At 39.7% G+C, this 15,637-nt stretch overlaps 1 protein-coding gene across 9 annotated transcripts in view; it reads right to left on the bottom strand.

Moving 5' to 3' along the window:
- Positions 1-15,637, bottom strand: part of PRR14L (proline rich 14 like) — a 63,054-nt gene that overhangs the window by 15,744 nt on the left and 31,673 nt on the right. For all 9 annotated transcript variants that reach the window (XM_014834256.3, XM_044775534.2, XM_044775537.2 and 6 more), the window contains 4 exons: positions 8,888-14,045; positions 5,713-5,784; positions 4,920-5,091; positions 4,237-4,343 (listed from right to left, as the gene is read on the bottom strand). In XM_014834256.3, coding sequence (XP_014689742.3) covers positions 4,237-4,343; positions 4,920-5,091; positions 5,713-5,784; positions 8,888-14,045 — 5,509 coding nt within the window. The remainder of the gene's footprint in view (positions 1-4,236; positions 4,344-4,919; positions 5,092-5,712; positions 5,785-8,887; positions 14,046-15,637) is intronic.

Here is a 15,637-nt window from a genome sequence, read left to right on the forward strand (position 1 = left end):
ATTTGGAATTTATTCTGGTGAAAGGTCTAAGGTATAGATCCAACTTTCTTACTCTTAAAATGGCTACAGTTGTGCCAATACCATTTTACTGAATGGTCCATATTTTCACCACTGATTCGAGCGGACACCTTTGTCATATACTAAATTTCTCTATGTATTGTGTCTATTTCTGGACTTTCTATTTCGTTTTACCAATTTGTATATTTATGCTCTGTCATCATACTATTTTTATTATTGAGACTTTACAATGCATTTTAATATCTCTTAGGACTAGTACTCTCTTATTTCAGTCCTGTTCTGAGTTTTCCAGGCTATTCTTGTTTCTTTATTTTTGCTAACTGTGTTAAATGCACGCCTTTCCATTTATTCAAACCTCTTCTTAAAAAAATAGCTCTTGGTCAAGTGAGAGGGATCAAATGTTTACTGGAATGTGCCAATTATCAAATTATTGCTTCTGCAGCTCTCAGTACCTGCTCTGGGATACTGGAATCTTGGACTCCAAGCATTTCTTCTTCATGGTGAGTAGGATGCTAAGCTTTGGCAGAAGAGGGAACTGAAGGAACACTGCAGGAGGAAGGCAGCTCTCTTCTGCTTCTGGTGAGCTCCTTTTTCCTTACTCCTGCTCCATGGTCCATCATTGGTGTATGTGTGTTGGGGTGTCTGAGGGTGGGAGGGGGACAGATTTGGAGGGGCTCAGCCCCAACTGTGTGGTCAGAGCATGCAGTCCCTCAGTGCCCTTACAGCACTGGCCCAGTGACCACCATGCCATCTGCTTTGCAACACAGATGGGGCACTCCAGGCCTCCTTAAGCCTGCAGTGGCATCTCAATTTTCTGAGGGCTGTTTTCTGTGAACCTCCTGAAGCAAACACCACACACTCCAGGCCATCCATCTGCAGCAGCACCCCGACTCCCTTTGCATGCCTGCCTGCTTCAGCTCATCTGTGCCCCAGAAGGTTGTTGTATCCTGCTTTCCCAGCTCTGGCCTTGGCAACCCAGCCATTCAAGGGGCTGCAACCACACCCTCTCCAACAAAGTCTAAACCCCAACCTGGGGGAAGAGGCCCCCTTTCAAGTTCATCCTTCCTGGAGTACTCTCCTCAGCCCTAGGGTAGCCCTCAGAATTCTCTGTACATCTCTATGGTTACTCTCCTGTTATAGTTTAACACTTTATATTAAACTTCCCCTGTTTAAAATACCATGCGGTTTCTGTCTCCTGATTGGACCTAGATTGATACTTGATGCTAAGGTAAAACCCCTAAGAGCTAAATAAGGTTGCAACTAGACACCCTAGACCAGTGTCTTCACCCTAGTGTACTAGAAGACTTTCCACAGAGTGAACAGGAACCCAGTTTTAGGGGAATCAGTCTCCTAATCTTTAACTTCTTAAAGTGATGTGTCTGAGATGTGTCCTTGAATGCTCATGCAGATTTCTCCACTCCCACAATTCTTTCAGAACAGCCCTATCCATCCAGAATTCTGCTTTGGTATACAAATCAAATCATTGATTTTGCTAAGCCATCTTCAGAGATAAATGAACTCACTGTAAACCTGTCTTGGACTTGTCTTTCCCCATCTTGCACACAGTTCCATTATAAGAGAAGAGGGGCTTTAGACAGAGGGTACTTTGGCTGGTGTTAGGATATTCTCATCTCAGATGTGTTGTGGAGAAGGGCTGTCAGAGTGATTCTGCCTCATTCACCTCCTGATTATCATCAAACAATGCCTGCTTATGAAAGAGGTCCTACTTATGAAAGAGAGCTTCAAACACCATAAATAGCTTGTTCATGTATTTCATTGTACACAATGTTTTTTCCAAGCTATTCTCAATTCTAATTAACAATCTTACTTAGAAAGAAAAGTTCTACTCAATAGCTGATTCTTCTTCTTCTTGTTCTTTTTTTTGCTGAGGAAGATTTGCCCTGAGCTAACATCTGTGCCAATTTTCCTGTATTTAATAGTATGTGGGCCACCAGCACAGCATGGCCACTAACAAAAGGGTGTAGGTCCGCACCTAGGAATGGAATCCAGGCCGCTGAAGTAGAGCATGCTGAACTCAACCACCTGGCCATCGGGGCTGATTCTTTTTTTTTTTTAATATATATATAACTGAAATATTTATCAAGGGTCGTTCTAGTTGTGGGTCCTTCTAGTTGTGCCAAGTGGGACACCGCCTCAGCATGGCCTGATGAGCCGTGCCATGTCCGCGCCCAGGATCCAAACCGGCGAAACCCTGGGCCGCCAAAGCAGAGTGTGCGAACTTAACCACTCAGCAATGGGGCCAGCCCCCTATAATTTTCTTAAAGGTACAAATTAACACATTTTACTTGAATTAGAAAACAGAAAAATTACGAAGTAAGAATGATTTGGCTGATGGACTTGAATAATAAAAATTGCCTTTGCCAATTAAGTTACATGTCAAGGATTTTCCATAAATTTAATGTACTAAATCTGCAACTTGAAGGTTTTTTGACAAAAGCATATTTGAAGTAACAAAAGCCTTTTATTTTTAATTGCATTTTCTTTCCAGATCCCCCCAGTACATGGTTGTATATCTTAGTTGCAGGTCCTTCTAGTTGTACTGTGTGGGATGCCGCCTCAACATGGCCTGATGAGCGGTGCCATGTCCACACCCAGGATCTGAACCGGCGAAACCCTGGGCCACCGAAGTGGAGTGCACGAACTTAACCACTCGGCCACAGGGCCAGCCCCCAACGAAAGCATTTTATCAAAAGATGTCTCAGGAAATGGTTTATTAAAAATGTTACGTTTTCAACCCCCTTTCATTATATTGGATTAAATAAAGTGCCTCTAAGTGAAAGAGGGACTAAATTATTATTAAATTATTAGGCATTTGACATTTACTGGTCAGATGTTTTTGGTGTACCTCCCATACACTGAGACACTGACTGCTTCCAATGCCTGGGTAACATAACCTATGTGAGTCAGTGCTTTCGAATCCTTTGTTTTCTAAAAAATTAGGTGATAAATCATTAAACACAATTTGATGATAGCACACTCGGTGATTTTGTTGGGCATATTACTTAATAGAAGTTGAAAGGACTGAACGTCATTGCTATATTAAAACTCTCTCCACTCCCAACCAATTATTTATATAAACAAGGTTTTCCAGAACTTATATCTATATATAAATTCAAGACAGAATACACCTGATACTGAATCCTACTTTGTTCTAGTAATAAATACTATTCAATGCAGGATATCTGAAATATTTAAAAAATTTTAAATATAAATATTAAATAATACATCATTATATATTATAGATAATAAACATAAAATGTTAAAAAAATTTCTCTTGAAAAGATATATGGTAGGGTGATCAATAAAAGAATTATAGGATAAAAATATAGTGCATTAAGATAAAACCATGTGGGAAAAGTGGAACATGAATCATGATCATAATTAATAGTTATTTATTGCATTTGTGTGAAGCAATATGATAGATACATTTTTTTCTCAGTTGGACTGCACAGCAATCTTAAGTGTTGGGAATTCTTATTTACATTTTACAGGTAGGTTTTTGAAGCTCAGGAAGGTTAAATAACTTGCTTTGGGTTACTCTGGGGACTTTCATATATTTTCATAGAATTTTACATAATTCCAAAACTGAAATCATGCCAAATGCATAATTTTGCAACCTGTTTTTTCTTTCATTTTACACTATAGGGTTAAGCAATTGTCTGTCATAAAAAATAAATTTTTAGAAACCAGAATTTTAAAGGCTATAATATAGACTATAAATAACATGGATCTGGCATTTTCTAAAAAAAATGAAAACTTCTTTCCCTCACCAACACTGCAGAGTGTTGGGAGCCTGGGCTGTGGGGTTGGGTAAAATCTGTCTGAGAGAGAAACCACGTGTGCCACGACTGACACTATGGCTTAACACAGGTTTTTTAACCACTGAGCCTCAGTATCTTCACCTAAACCTGTGGACAACAGTGCTTGTCTCCTAGTGTTGTTGGAGGATGAAGTGAGATTATGGACGCAAAGGGACAGCATAATACCTGGCACAGTGAGCTCAATAAAAATGATTAAGAAAGCACTAAAATATCCTTGTACATAAATCTCTAGCCACATTACCTTTTAATTCTTTTGAATAAATTTCTAGAAGTATAATTAAGGGCTCAGAGTATATGACTCTTTAATAGGTCATTATATTCCACCAAACAATTTTCCAAAATAGTGAACCTAGTTTGTATTAGAGAAGGAGCTCACCTTTTGGGTCGAGGAAGGCCCATGGGGGTAAGATTAGGGTCTGGCTTAGGAATGGTTTTCCGGATGCGAATCTGTGAGACTTTCTTTGGCCTCTTCTCTGGCTCGGCCTATTTTTAAGGGTTAAGAAGAAAGATGGTCAAGTTGTAAGACATTTTAAAAATATAAAGTCCCTTTTCTTGACACTCAAGATATCACTTCCTCAGTTTATAGATGATTCTAGTAAGTAGTTTATGACAAAGCTACCCCTCCTACTCTTGCCGACAGTGTCTTCAGTGACTACCCCCTTTTATATTATTACAATAGAATTTGTATATTTAGTTCAGATATTTAGATTATCAATATGAAAATTTGCAGCTGTTAGAGATATCAGACATCACAAAACTGAAGAACACCATTGTTTGTTCACTTATCTTCTTTGAATACATGAAGCAGCTCTGTGGTCCAATTCTCTAACCAGTGTTAAATGCTGTTGTCAAGAAAAAAGGATCTGGAAAATAATGTAGGTTAGGAGATTCAGGGTATCTGTTAGTGGCTGAGCAGAAAAACTCCTGTCTTGGTAATCTCCAGTATTTAGCTGAAGCTAAAGGTGGTAAGTAAAGACACTCAGCGGCCTGTCTGTACCTACCATGTGATCTGTAGTCATCAATGCCACCATCACCTGACCCCACTAGCACTTTATTTACCTCTTTCTGTTCCGGAGAGCTGCTCTGTGGCCGGGGGCACGCTGCTGTCATACCATCCAGCTCATCAAATCCAGGAACCTGGAACTCAGAGGCTGAAAGCAAGAGCTTGCTGACAGCTGATTCTGTTACCAAGCAAGACTTTGGTACCAAGGCAGAGAATGAAGGCTCTAGACTAGCACCACAGAGAGAAAAACAGAAGAAAAATATGAGACGGGTTCACTTTCTACCTCAGCACATTCAACTTAACATCCAGACTAAGGTTGAAGACTTTCCCTCTTTCTGGCAATGACATTTCCAGATAAACTGTTTGTTTTCTAGTCACTTCTAAACATAGCCTGTGTCTGCATATGTAAAAAATTAGAAGAATGTGGTCAATCCACTTCATTGATATGGAGCAGTTTTATAAAGAAAAATATAAAAAGGAACAGACTTTTTGGAGGAAGAAGAAATTTAGTGAACTGAACAAATGAATTGCGCTCAGATGAGATTAATCCCATCTAGGCACTGAAGTTGGCCAAATGACCAAGACGTAGCTGGAGAGGAGATGTGTGGTACAATGAACTGTCCAGTAATTTTGACTTTTTTCCCAATAAATGGTATTGATTACACATGCTTAGTCTTTACTTGTAATGAAACACACTTGAATCTTAGATCAGTTTTAGAACAAGAGGTCAGAATCACATTATGCCTGACCCAGGCCATCTCCTAGCACGTGCACTCGTGTGTGTGCTTTCTCTCTGACACACACACACACACTGCAACCCTCATGTGCCAGGCACCAGTGGAAGCTTACCTCATCTGACTGCCGCTGGTGTTGTAAGTAGCTTCCACGCCTGGAAGAGGCACATGTGGTAACATGGTGTGGCTGAGGTGAAGCAAAAGTATAAAAGCAGTAAGTTAGGGCAGTGGAACAACAGAAAAGGTTTCGATGCCTTTGTGGGCAATGGCACATGACACTCAATTAGAGCCCTCAGAAGACAAGCAATATCAGTCACTCAGAAAGATGAGAACCTCCCAGTCACGAGAATTACATTTTATGGGCCCATCACTGGAACGGAGGCAGGCTGACAGGAAGATCATTTTCTAACTAAACAAACAAGGTAGGGAGGGAAATAAAGAGAAGATAGTTAGAGAAAGGAGAGGAACAAGAATGACTTAAGCCTTATACCTTCTAATCAAGTTGTTGAACATGTATATTAAAGATTTTTAAAAAATAAATTAGGGGCCAGCCCCGTGGCCGAGTGGTTAAGTTTGGGCACTCTGCTTCAGCAGCCCATGGTTTCGCTGGTTTGGATCTGGGGCACAGACCTGGCACTGCTGTTCAGGCCATGCTGAGGCGGTGTCCCACATGCCACAACTAGAAGGACGCACAACTAGAATATACAACTATGTACTGGGGGACTTTGGGGAGAAGAAGGAAAAATAACTAACTAAATAAATAAATAAAATAATAAATTATACTTACATAATAGTATATATATTTTATACTATTCAGCTCTGTATTAACTCTATTACAATAAAATCTGCAAATTTCTATGACTTCACAAAAAATTATGAAGAAATTTTATTTTCTTTAAAGTCAAGTTCCACATAAAATATAGCTATGAAGATGAAAACTGTTGACAGGTTGGTTCATTTATAATTAAGCTTTTTATAGACGAAACCATAGTATTAATCACCTATGGATACATTAATCTGAGGCTCTGAATTTTTTGTGCCTCACAAAGTAAAACCTGTATCAGTTTCTACCGAATGTAGAGCACAATACAGGTTTAATTAATACGGTGTTGATATGATGACCATACAATCCATCTCCTCTTAGAACTAAGAGAAATTTGTTCCATGGCTAGGAAAAACACAGACAATTCAGATTTTTAGAATGTTTAGTAGCAATTCAGGATTCCCCAAGGAGTATGATAAAAGGAAAGAGAGGCAGGGTGGAGCTGACCAAATCAGAAATCAGGGACCTGGGTTCTAGGTATAGCTCAGCTCAAATATTCAGCAGCTGAGTGATCTGAGTTAGAAAAAACCAGGTGCCTCAGTCTCATCATCTATTAAAAACGTAAACTAGATGCCTGTTCATCCTATATTATACAGTACCGGAGAATAAGGTTCAAATAAGAAAATCCTATGGAAATATAAGTTAATTTTTAAGGACTTTGTTAAGTCTTGCTTTCTGGGGCTACCTAGTTTGCCTAATATTTCTACGTATGTTTAGAAAAGCAGCAAACTCCTAAACTCTAAACCATGGATATATAATGTTAAGATGCTTTCACAGCCAATGAGAAGAAAAAGTGCCTACCAACACCATCCCTCTACCTTCCACTTGAATTAAAATAATAAAATAAATTTAAAAATGAAAAATAATTTTTTAACTAAAAAAAAAAAAGCACGAGACGGAGGTAGTAAGGGAGAGAGAAAATATTCCATACAAGGAAACAGAAAAGTCAGTTGGGAAAGAGTTCTGTAGGAGGAAAAAGGGCCAAAGGGCCACATACCCTCACAGGGTGAAATGAGTAAACTACACACGACACTAACCTCAGAAATGAACACAGTCAGTAACACGATTTAAAGCTGTGTGTCACAGACACAGAGCAGACAGCAGTTATGAGATTGCAGAGGCATACCAACAAACCAGACAAAATAAAAGCAGTACACTATCATTTAAAACAACTTGATTCATTCTAATGTATTTTTATGGCTGCCTTATAAAAAAGTGAACATTTCTCTACTAACTGTAAGACAAGTACTTATAATAGTAATTCATCTTTCAATTTCAATCAGCCACATTCAGGTTCTGGAGTATTTTTCCAAAACTCTTTTATTTATTTAGTTTTCCGCTTAACTGCTTGGGGAAGTTCACGATATGCACCAGCAGCTTTTCAACGACACAGAATTATCCTGCATAAGAGACGGCCCCGACATCCAAAGAATAAGGCCTCTCCCAGGCTATTTGGAATTTTAAGGCTTTTTTTGTTGTTGAAATTTTAAACTATAGTCATGCGCCGCATAACGACGTTTCGGTCAGTGACGGACACACTGCATATATGATGGTGGTCCCATAAGACTAGTACCGTATAGCCTATGTGTGTAGTAGGCTATGTCATCTGTGTTTGTGTAAGTGCACTGTATGAGATTCGCACGATGACAAATCACCTAAGGATACCTTTCTCAGAACATATCCATGGTTAAGTGATGCATGACTGTACAGCAATGTTAAGGGCAAATTAAAAAAAAATTTAAGTTCCTGTTTATCCAAAGGATTACAAACGAGGATTTATCTATTATGTGTAAAGCAGTGTTTTAGGGATATAACTCTCAAATCCTTTTCTTCTCTTATTTTCAATTAGAAGGTAAAATGATATTGGTGAAATTATTTTCACCACAAGAACTCTTTTCCAGTTCACTTAAAAATAAAAATTCTACACCTATAGTATGTAAATACCAATCTTTGAAGCCTCTCTGCTCCAGACAGAAATGCAGAGGTTTGTAAACTAGATTTGGTGATACCTGTATAATTAATATATTTAAAAACTACTTATTCTGTATCCTTTACATACCAAACACCAAGTTAGGTGTTGGTTGTATAGCACTTTGTCATTAAGATATAATTACAAGCCATTATTTGTCACTATTTATGGCCTTTAATTTGTAACGGTGTTTGTTCTTTGCAAGGTGGGGGCAAGAAGAAAAAAGATTTAAAAGATTTGTTTGTTTATAGAATGAAATGGACAGAAAAAAGAATGGCACAAAATATAGGAGTAGATGATGCAGGAAAATGGAAAATCAGACAGGTCTACACTTAAGAATTGCTGTTGCATTTTCTCAGCAGAGATTTGCAAGATAAACAGAAAGTGCAGACACAAAAGACTGCAAATAGCCCTGAATCTCCCGTAGTGCCCCTCTCCTCTCCCCAATGGCAGGAAGCAAACATGGGACATTTGCAAAGAATAGGGGACCGATTTTACCTGCTTATGGTGCCCAGAGTTGGCTGCCGCATGCTGTGAGTGGAATGAAGAGCAGAGATTTCGAAGGGGCAGGCAGTAGGCCCATGCTGGCTCCAAATGGACAGCACTCGGCCCACCGAGTAGGGTAGAGAACAGAAGACTTTGTCCGCTATGGAGGCTGGAGACCTTAACCCTTTCAAGCCCTGTGTAACCTGGGTCATGAAGAGCCTCTGCATGGCAGGCATGTGACTGGAGAAGCTCCGTTTTTTTGTCCAGATCCGGTAACATCCAGGGGAACAAAGTGCTAGAAGTGTGTGAAGGCCAAGGACAGAGCAGCCTGCTCTGGTCTGGACTATGGCGGTACCTCCATAGTCTTGGAGAGGAACTGGAGGGTGTGAAGGAGCCTGGGCGCATGCCTGACCACGGAGGCCAGTGTCTTCCCTGAATGTGGCCATCCCAGGGCAACCGTGGGACAAGAAGAAAGAAAAGGTCCACTTGGGAGGTTGAGATGGGCACTGTGGGGCCTCTCCTAAGGCAAGCCTCGTTGGAGCACAGTGCTCAGGAAAAGTCCTTGGGGACTCGGCCATGCACTCAGAGCCTGATTTCACATGAAAGGATACTGGGAAGATTTCAGAACCAAACAGCAGCGATGGCATCTTGTCGCTCAAATCTATGAAATTCATTTTGATGGCTTCAAGAGAATAAAGTGTCAAAGGCTTACTATTAGGCCACTTATCCCATCCACTAGCTGCCAAATATGGATTCAACTGTATTGTATTATACGAAAATCCATCCAGGAGTCTTTTATATCTGAGTCGCTTGTAGCTTTTAGTCACTGGAAGAAGTTCAGAGGAATACGGCCGATATCTTAGTTTCTGGGTCTTCATGGCTGGGGCCAGTTTGGAGGCAAGGATGGACAGCTTGTTGAATAAGGCTGATTCTTTGGTAGGCTTCCTAACATTCAGGCTCCTCAAAGGATGGCACAGAATAGCCTTCTGCTTTGGTATTTGGCTAATTAAGCTCCCAGTAGGTACTGTTTCGGGTTCCAGTTTTGTGGGCGCAGATACAGTATGTGAACTGAGAAATCTGTGTGCTTTTGTGGGGATGGTTTCAGAGGAACTCTTTAAAAAGACAGAACTTCTGATTTTACTCACTTTTCTCCCCATGTTGACTTGCTCCTGACAGGTAACTTTCTTACATGGTCGATGGGGCTGCTTCTTTAAGGGAAGCACTATTTTCTGATGTGAAGTGTTCCCAAAGGCACCGTGTATTTCATCACACCTAGCAGAGGAGGGGTCTCGTGCTTTCCAGGGGGCACCACGAAGGCAAGGACCTGTGCACAACTTAATGTTCTTTTTTAATGGATGACACAAGCTTTCCTCCTGTGGGTCTTTCAACTTCTGAAACCGTGCAGCAATGTCGCCCTTGGCCAGCTTTGCTAGGGTGATTTCTTTCATCATGGGGAACTTATCTTTACAATCCTTAGGTTGGTTCTTACTTCGCACCTCATCTGACAACATATTAGATGATGTGCATTGTTCCAATATTGCATGTGCTTCTTTTTGCTGTATATGTTCCTCTTCCTTCTGCAACATGTGGTCCAAAATCTTCTGGCTTTGTTCGTTGGCATCACCAAGCATCCTCTGGGATTTAAAGTGGGTCTGAGAAATCTCACTCATATTATCACCGTGGCTATATTCTCTGGTAATCATCTCCTCAGATTCCTCCCCAACAGTTAAGTGACCCAGTGGTCCCCTTTGATGTTCTTCAGTTTCTTCACCTTTCACTGTAGTTTCTGTTTCCATTGTCAAAGGCAAATTTTTCACACTGATGTCTACACTGTTTCCTTCACTAGGATTACTCATATCCCTTGGTGCTCCTCTCTTGAGCTCAGGCAGGACTGTGCAGTCCTTTACGTTTCCACAAGGCATCTCATCATCTTTTGGTTTTAAAAGATTTTCCAGGTCAGTTTCTTCACTATTAATATTAGTTTCTGAATTTTCTTCAGAAGACAGACACAAAGGCATTAGCTCAATGGATTTCAGGATCCCTGGCGGAACAGAGTTCTCACCTTGGCATCTAAAAGACATTACCTCTTTTGAGGAAATTCCAAAGGTATCTTCCTTGTCAAACTCAGAATTTATTTTCAGTTTTGATCCTTCAACCATTCCTTGTGTTTCTCTCAGACATCCTTCTTTAACTTGCTGTTCATGATGAATATAATTTAAAGACACATTTACTCTATCTAATATTTTTATATTTGGTTCATGATCTGCAATACATTCTATCTCATGGGCACAAGAGTCTACACACACTTCCATTTCACAATCTTTTAATGATCTGCATACTTTCTCTTCACATGATTTTTTTAGTTCAAGAGATTCCACTATAGAGGAAGTACTATCTGGGAAATCTGAGTCCTGGTCAATCATTCCTGTAAGTGCAGCCTTCAGTTCTCTCTGAGACAGGGTACTCCTTGAGGTTTCATGTAATACCAGTCTATTTTGCCTTGCAGCACCATCAAATGTACTAGATGCCCTTATGTCCAGCACGCCTTCTGTAGGTTTATTACTACAGTCTGTGTAGATGACATCTACCACACCATCTGTAGACTCCTCACAACCAGAAATCCCTTCAAAGGCTCCTTTCAAATCGCCTTTCTCTGGACTACCTCCAGACAATGAGTTGTTACTGCCTGAACTGACTAGCAGATCCCTTTGGTTGTGACTTACCTCTCTGTTAGGCTCTGTGATGGTCTCTCTCTGGTCACTACCTAGGGTATCTTCACTTCTGCCTACATCTGGTCTGACTAGATTACTCTGGCAGTCAAAGACTTCATCTGCTTTCTGATCAAGAGTTTCAATTGTTTGGTTCATGATTTTAAAACTCGAGAACACAATACTAGGAGACTGGTCCAACAGTTTTTCAGGACTTGGAATGTTTGCAGATTGGTTTAGTTCTTGTGTGGCACAATCAGAGATGCTATACTTACAAAACACAGTCTCTTTGGGTATATTCTGTTCCTTTCCTTCTAGCCCTTCCTCACTGGGTTGGATGTAACTAGTGGTGTGACTGGAAGCTTCACTGTTTAACATGCCTGCTGTTGTTTTGTTTCTAATCTCATCTTCTGGAAGGCTGCCTTTAGTTTCTCTCCCATCAAGTTCACTTTCCTCGAATGTATCAGTCACCTTATGGATGGTACTTTTCATGGAGACTTCTCTTCCTTGGGAGTGGTGATTGCTGCCCTGAAATGCATTTTCATACTTGGTTATCAAAGAGTTTTCAACTTCCAGGATGGTTTTGCTAGACTCAAAAGCAGTACAAGCAGAACCCATGCTCTTTTCTGGTGCATTTTTTCTTATACAATGAGAGCTAGAGAGATCCTGAGATTGAACACTTTGATATTCCATGACAGAAACCTCTTGAGGCAAGCCTGCTGCTTCTTTCTTACTTGAGAAAAGTCTGGAATGTAGATCTTCTGTTCCTGAATCAGCCATTTCACTTTTTCCTTCTAGACTTACTGGTTTGATGTTTAAGGTGGGATTGTTGGAAGAGGCACCACAGGTTTTGTCACCTGGTGGAAAGATGTCTTTCATTTTTGTCTTCCTGGAAATGGTTTGGGTATCAGCAATGACGTCTACTCCAACCTCTAATGGAGGGTGATGGCTCTGTTGGGAATCCTTGCTTGTTGCTAAAGGCAAATCTTTGTCAGCTGGCAGCTTGGTGTGGTCTCGAGAATTAAGGGACACTTGATTTAAAACACATTCATTTTCTATTTTGTTTACAACCAGTTCATCGGAACAAGGAAACTGATTTATCTCACAGGCAACGCTCTGTTCATCTAAATGTGGAATATCATCTTGTGAGGTCTGTACAGCTTTTTCTGACCCAAGTCTGTAATCAAACTCTAGCGATGGTGGTAGCTGAGCAATATTTTTCTTGGGTCTTGATACCTCATTTACAGGACTTATCTGGTCCTCTGGCATTAAACTCACAGGGGATTTTCTTTCAATAAGAAACACATTATACGATGCTTCATTTAACTGGGTGTTGCCTTCCAGATTTCTCTGGGTGCTGACTAAGGAGTTAGAGTCTTTACTGTAAAACTTTTTACTTAACATATTGGGCTCTATAGTGGTAGTCTGTTCTGGCTCTTCAATCTGCATCAAGGAGGAAAAACTGCTCTCTTCAGAGTGTCCACCTGGATGGCTCATATTTGTACAAGTTACTCTGTGGTCCTTACAGTTTGTCAAGCTACACCGAATCTCTGAAGTGATTTTCAAATCATTTTTTTTTAACATTACTTCTGTGGCTTCACTAAAAGAATTGGCCATTAAAGAACTAGAACTGTCTGTATGGATACCACCTTGAATGCACAAGTTATCATGGATATTCTCTTTCGGGGAGTCAACAGTCTCTTCATCACCAGAACAATGATCACTAGCATTTGCTTCTGGTTGCCTGGCATTAACAAAAAAGAGTTCCTGTGGTTCACTTCTGGGGTTCAAAAGTTCTTCTTCATTTTCTTTCCTGGAAGCCAAGTTCTTGCTTTGATCATTCCCATCAAAACAGGAATTATCTGTCTTTTCAGCAGATCTCTTCAGCAAGCAATTACCTTCAAAACCACATTTTTCTAAGGATGCTGTTCTGGATTCTGGACTAGACAAACTTGATGTGAAATGTGAAACTTCAGAATTTTCTACAACAACTACATTTCTTGTAGCTTTGGGACTGCCATGTGCACAACTGTGTTTTTCATTATGGTGGCCAAGAATCTGTTGGTGATTGTCATCTGCTTCACAGACAAGGTTTAATTTGCACAACTCTTCCTTTCCATTGTCCACTTTGGAAATGGCACTGTTCCCTGGTAACAATGACAACCAAGAAGGACAAGTTTTCAATTCTTCACATTCCTTTTCTTTAGGAGTTGCTTCTGTTAATCCAGGGTCCACAAAGGTTAAAGGCTCTAGGGACACTATTGTGCTGGTTTCTGAAACCTCACCACTGGTCATGATTTTGTCTACTTCTGGGTATTTGCTGCACCCAGCTGAGAGACCTTTACTCACATTGCCATTCTTGTGTCCTTCATTATTATCCATCTTAGTCCCATTGACCTTCATACCTTGTACCTCTTCAGTAGATTTTAGCAGAGTTTGTTCTGTAATCTGTACACTTCCTTCTGCATAAGAGAAATAAATCTAAATCAGTATGCAATCATAAAAAAAATCATTTGCTCTACTTGTATGAATTTAATCATGCAACCAATGGCAATAACAAAGATGATCCAACTCAAAAAGAGAATTGCAAAGTTAGTGCACAGTATTTTTGGTTTTGTTCTTCTCTGCAAAATATGACACAGGGCCAAAAGTATATGTGGCAGAAACAGGTAATTGTGAACAAATGCTTTCCTCTAAGTGTTAGTTACCTAAACGTACTTACGTAGCTGGACAGCTGACTACAACACGGAGATATATGCTTAATTCAGAAGAAGCTTCCATTGTAAAACACAAATAAATTAGACTCACAACAGTTTATATTATTAGATAACCCACTTCTTATTACTTGAATAAATACTAAATAAGTCATAGATAAAATTTCTCTTTGATAAAGAACAGTTATGCATAAAACCTTATGTAAAAGAGATTAATCTGTAAGTTGAATATTAGTCCTGAACCCAATTACTTGCCATAACTGCATCTCTACAACATTGGTCATGAGTTGGTAATTACTGAAGCTAAGTACATGGGGGTTTAGTATATTCTCCTTTCCACTTTTGAATAAATCTGAAAATTTCCACTATGAAACATTAAAAAACAAACAAAAACCTTTCTAAGCAGAATATAAATGCAATTCATAAAGGAGTTTTACTGTGAAGAGTTTCTCTGAAATCCTACTATATGTGTAAGATGCAGTATAAAGAAGTTCTCAAACTTGTTAATCTACAAAATTTTTCATCCCTCCTCCCTTTTTAGAAAACAAACTCAAAGCTATACATTCACATGTGTATGTGTATATATATGTATGTAACAGGAAACCTGCAATAAACAGATAAAGCAAAATGCAAATCAATGTAAAGATCTAATTCCCACTAGAATATAAACTTCACCAGGGTAAGGATCGGGTTTGTTTTGGTCTCTCCTCTTCCAGCCTAACACCTGGGACATAACAGCACTCAAATATTTGCAGAATTAATACATGAATACAATTAGGTTAAATCAACAAATGCTATTAATAGTGTGTTCTTAGGGCTTCCCTATCCATTTCTCAATAGATACTGAGAGCAGCGATTATTTAAAGAGCAGCGAACCTGAAGGCTGGCCAGCTGGGCTTTGTGATATTACTTACCTCTCTGAGGCTCAGCTTCTTCCTCTGTGAAAAAGAGAGGAAGCACACGTACCTCAGTGCTATCTGAGGATTAAATTAAATAATACATGTAAAACACCACCTGGTACAGTGCCTGCCATATAAAAGAAAGGTGCCTTTCCTTTGTTCTGCTTTCTTTGATTTTTATTTTACTGGACCTGAGAATAGTTAAAATGATAAACTTAATAACTAGGCTAGGACACAGCATTTTAAAATATTTGGAATCAGCAAATATTAGATGGATAAATGTATACTGGATTCCTTAAGTTTGCATAGATACAAATACTCCAGTGGTTTTACTCTCTCTCTCCACTGGACGCTGTAGCATTCATTAAACCATGCAGTTATATTCTGGGCCCTCTCTCTGTGTGCCAGCACCATCCTACCTGTATCCCTCATTATATCCGC

Source organism: Equus asinus, chromosome 8 (genome assembly GCF_041296235.1).
Source record: "Equus asinus isolate D_3611 breed Donkey chromosome 8, EquAss-T2T_v2, whole genome shotgun sequence".
Lineage (NCBI taxonomy): Eukaryota > Metazoa > Chordata > Mammalia > Perissodactyla > Equidae > Equus > Equus asinus.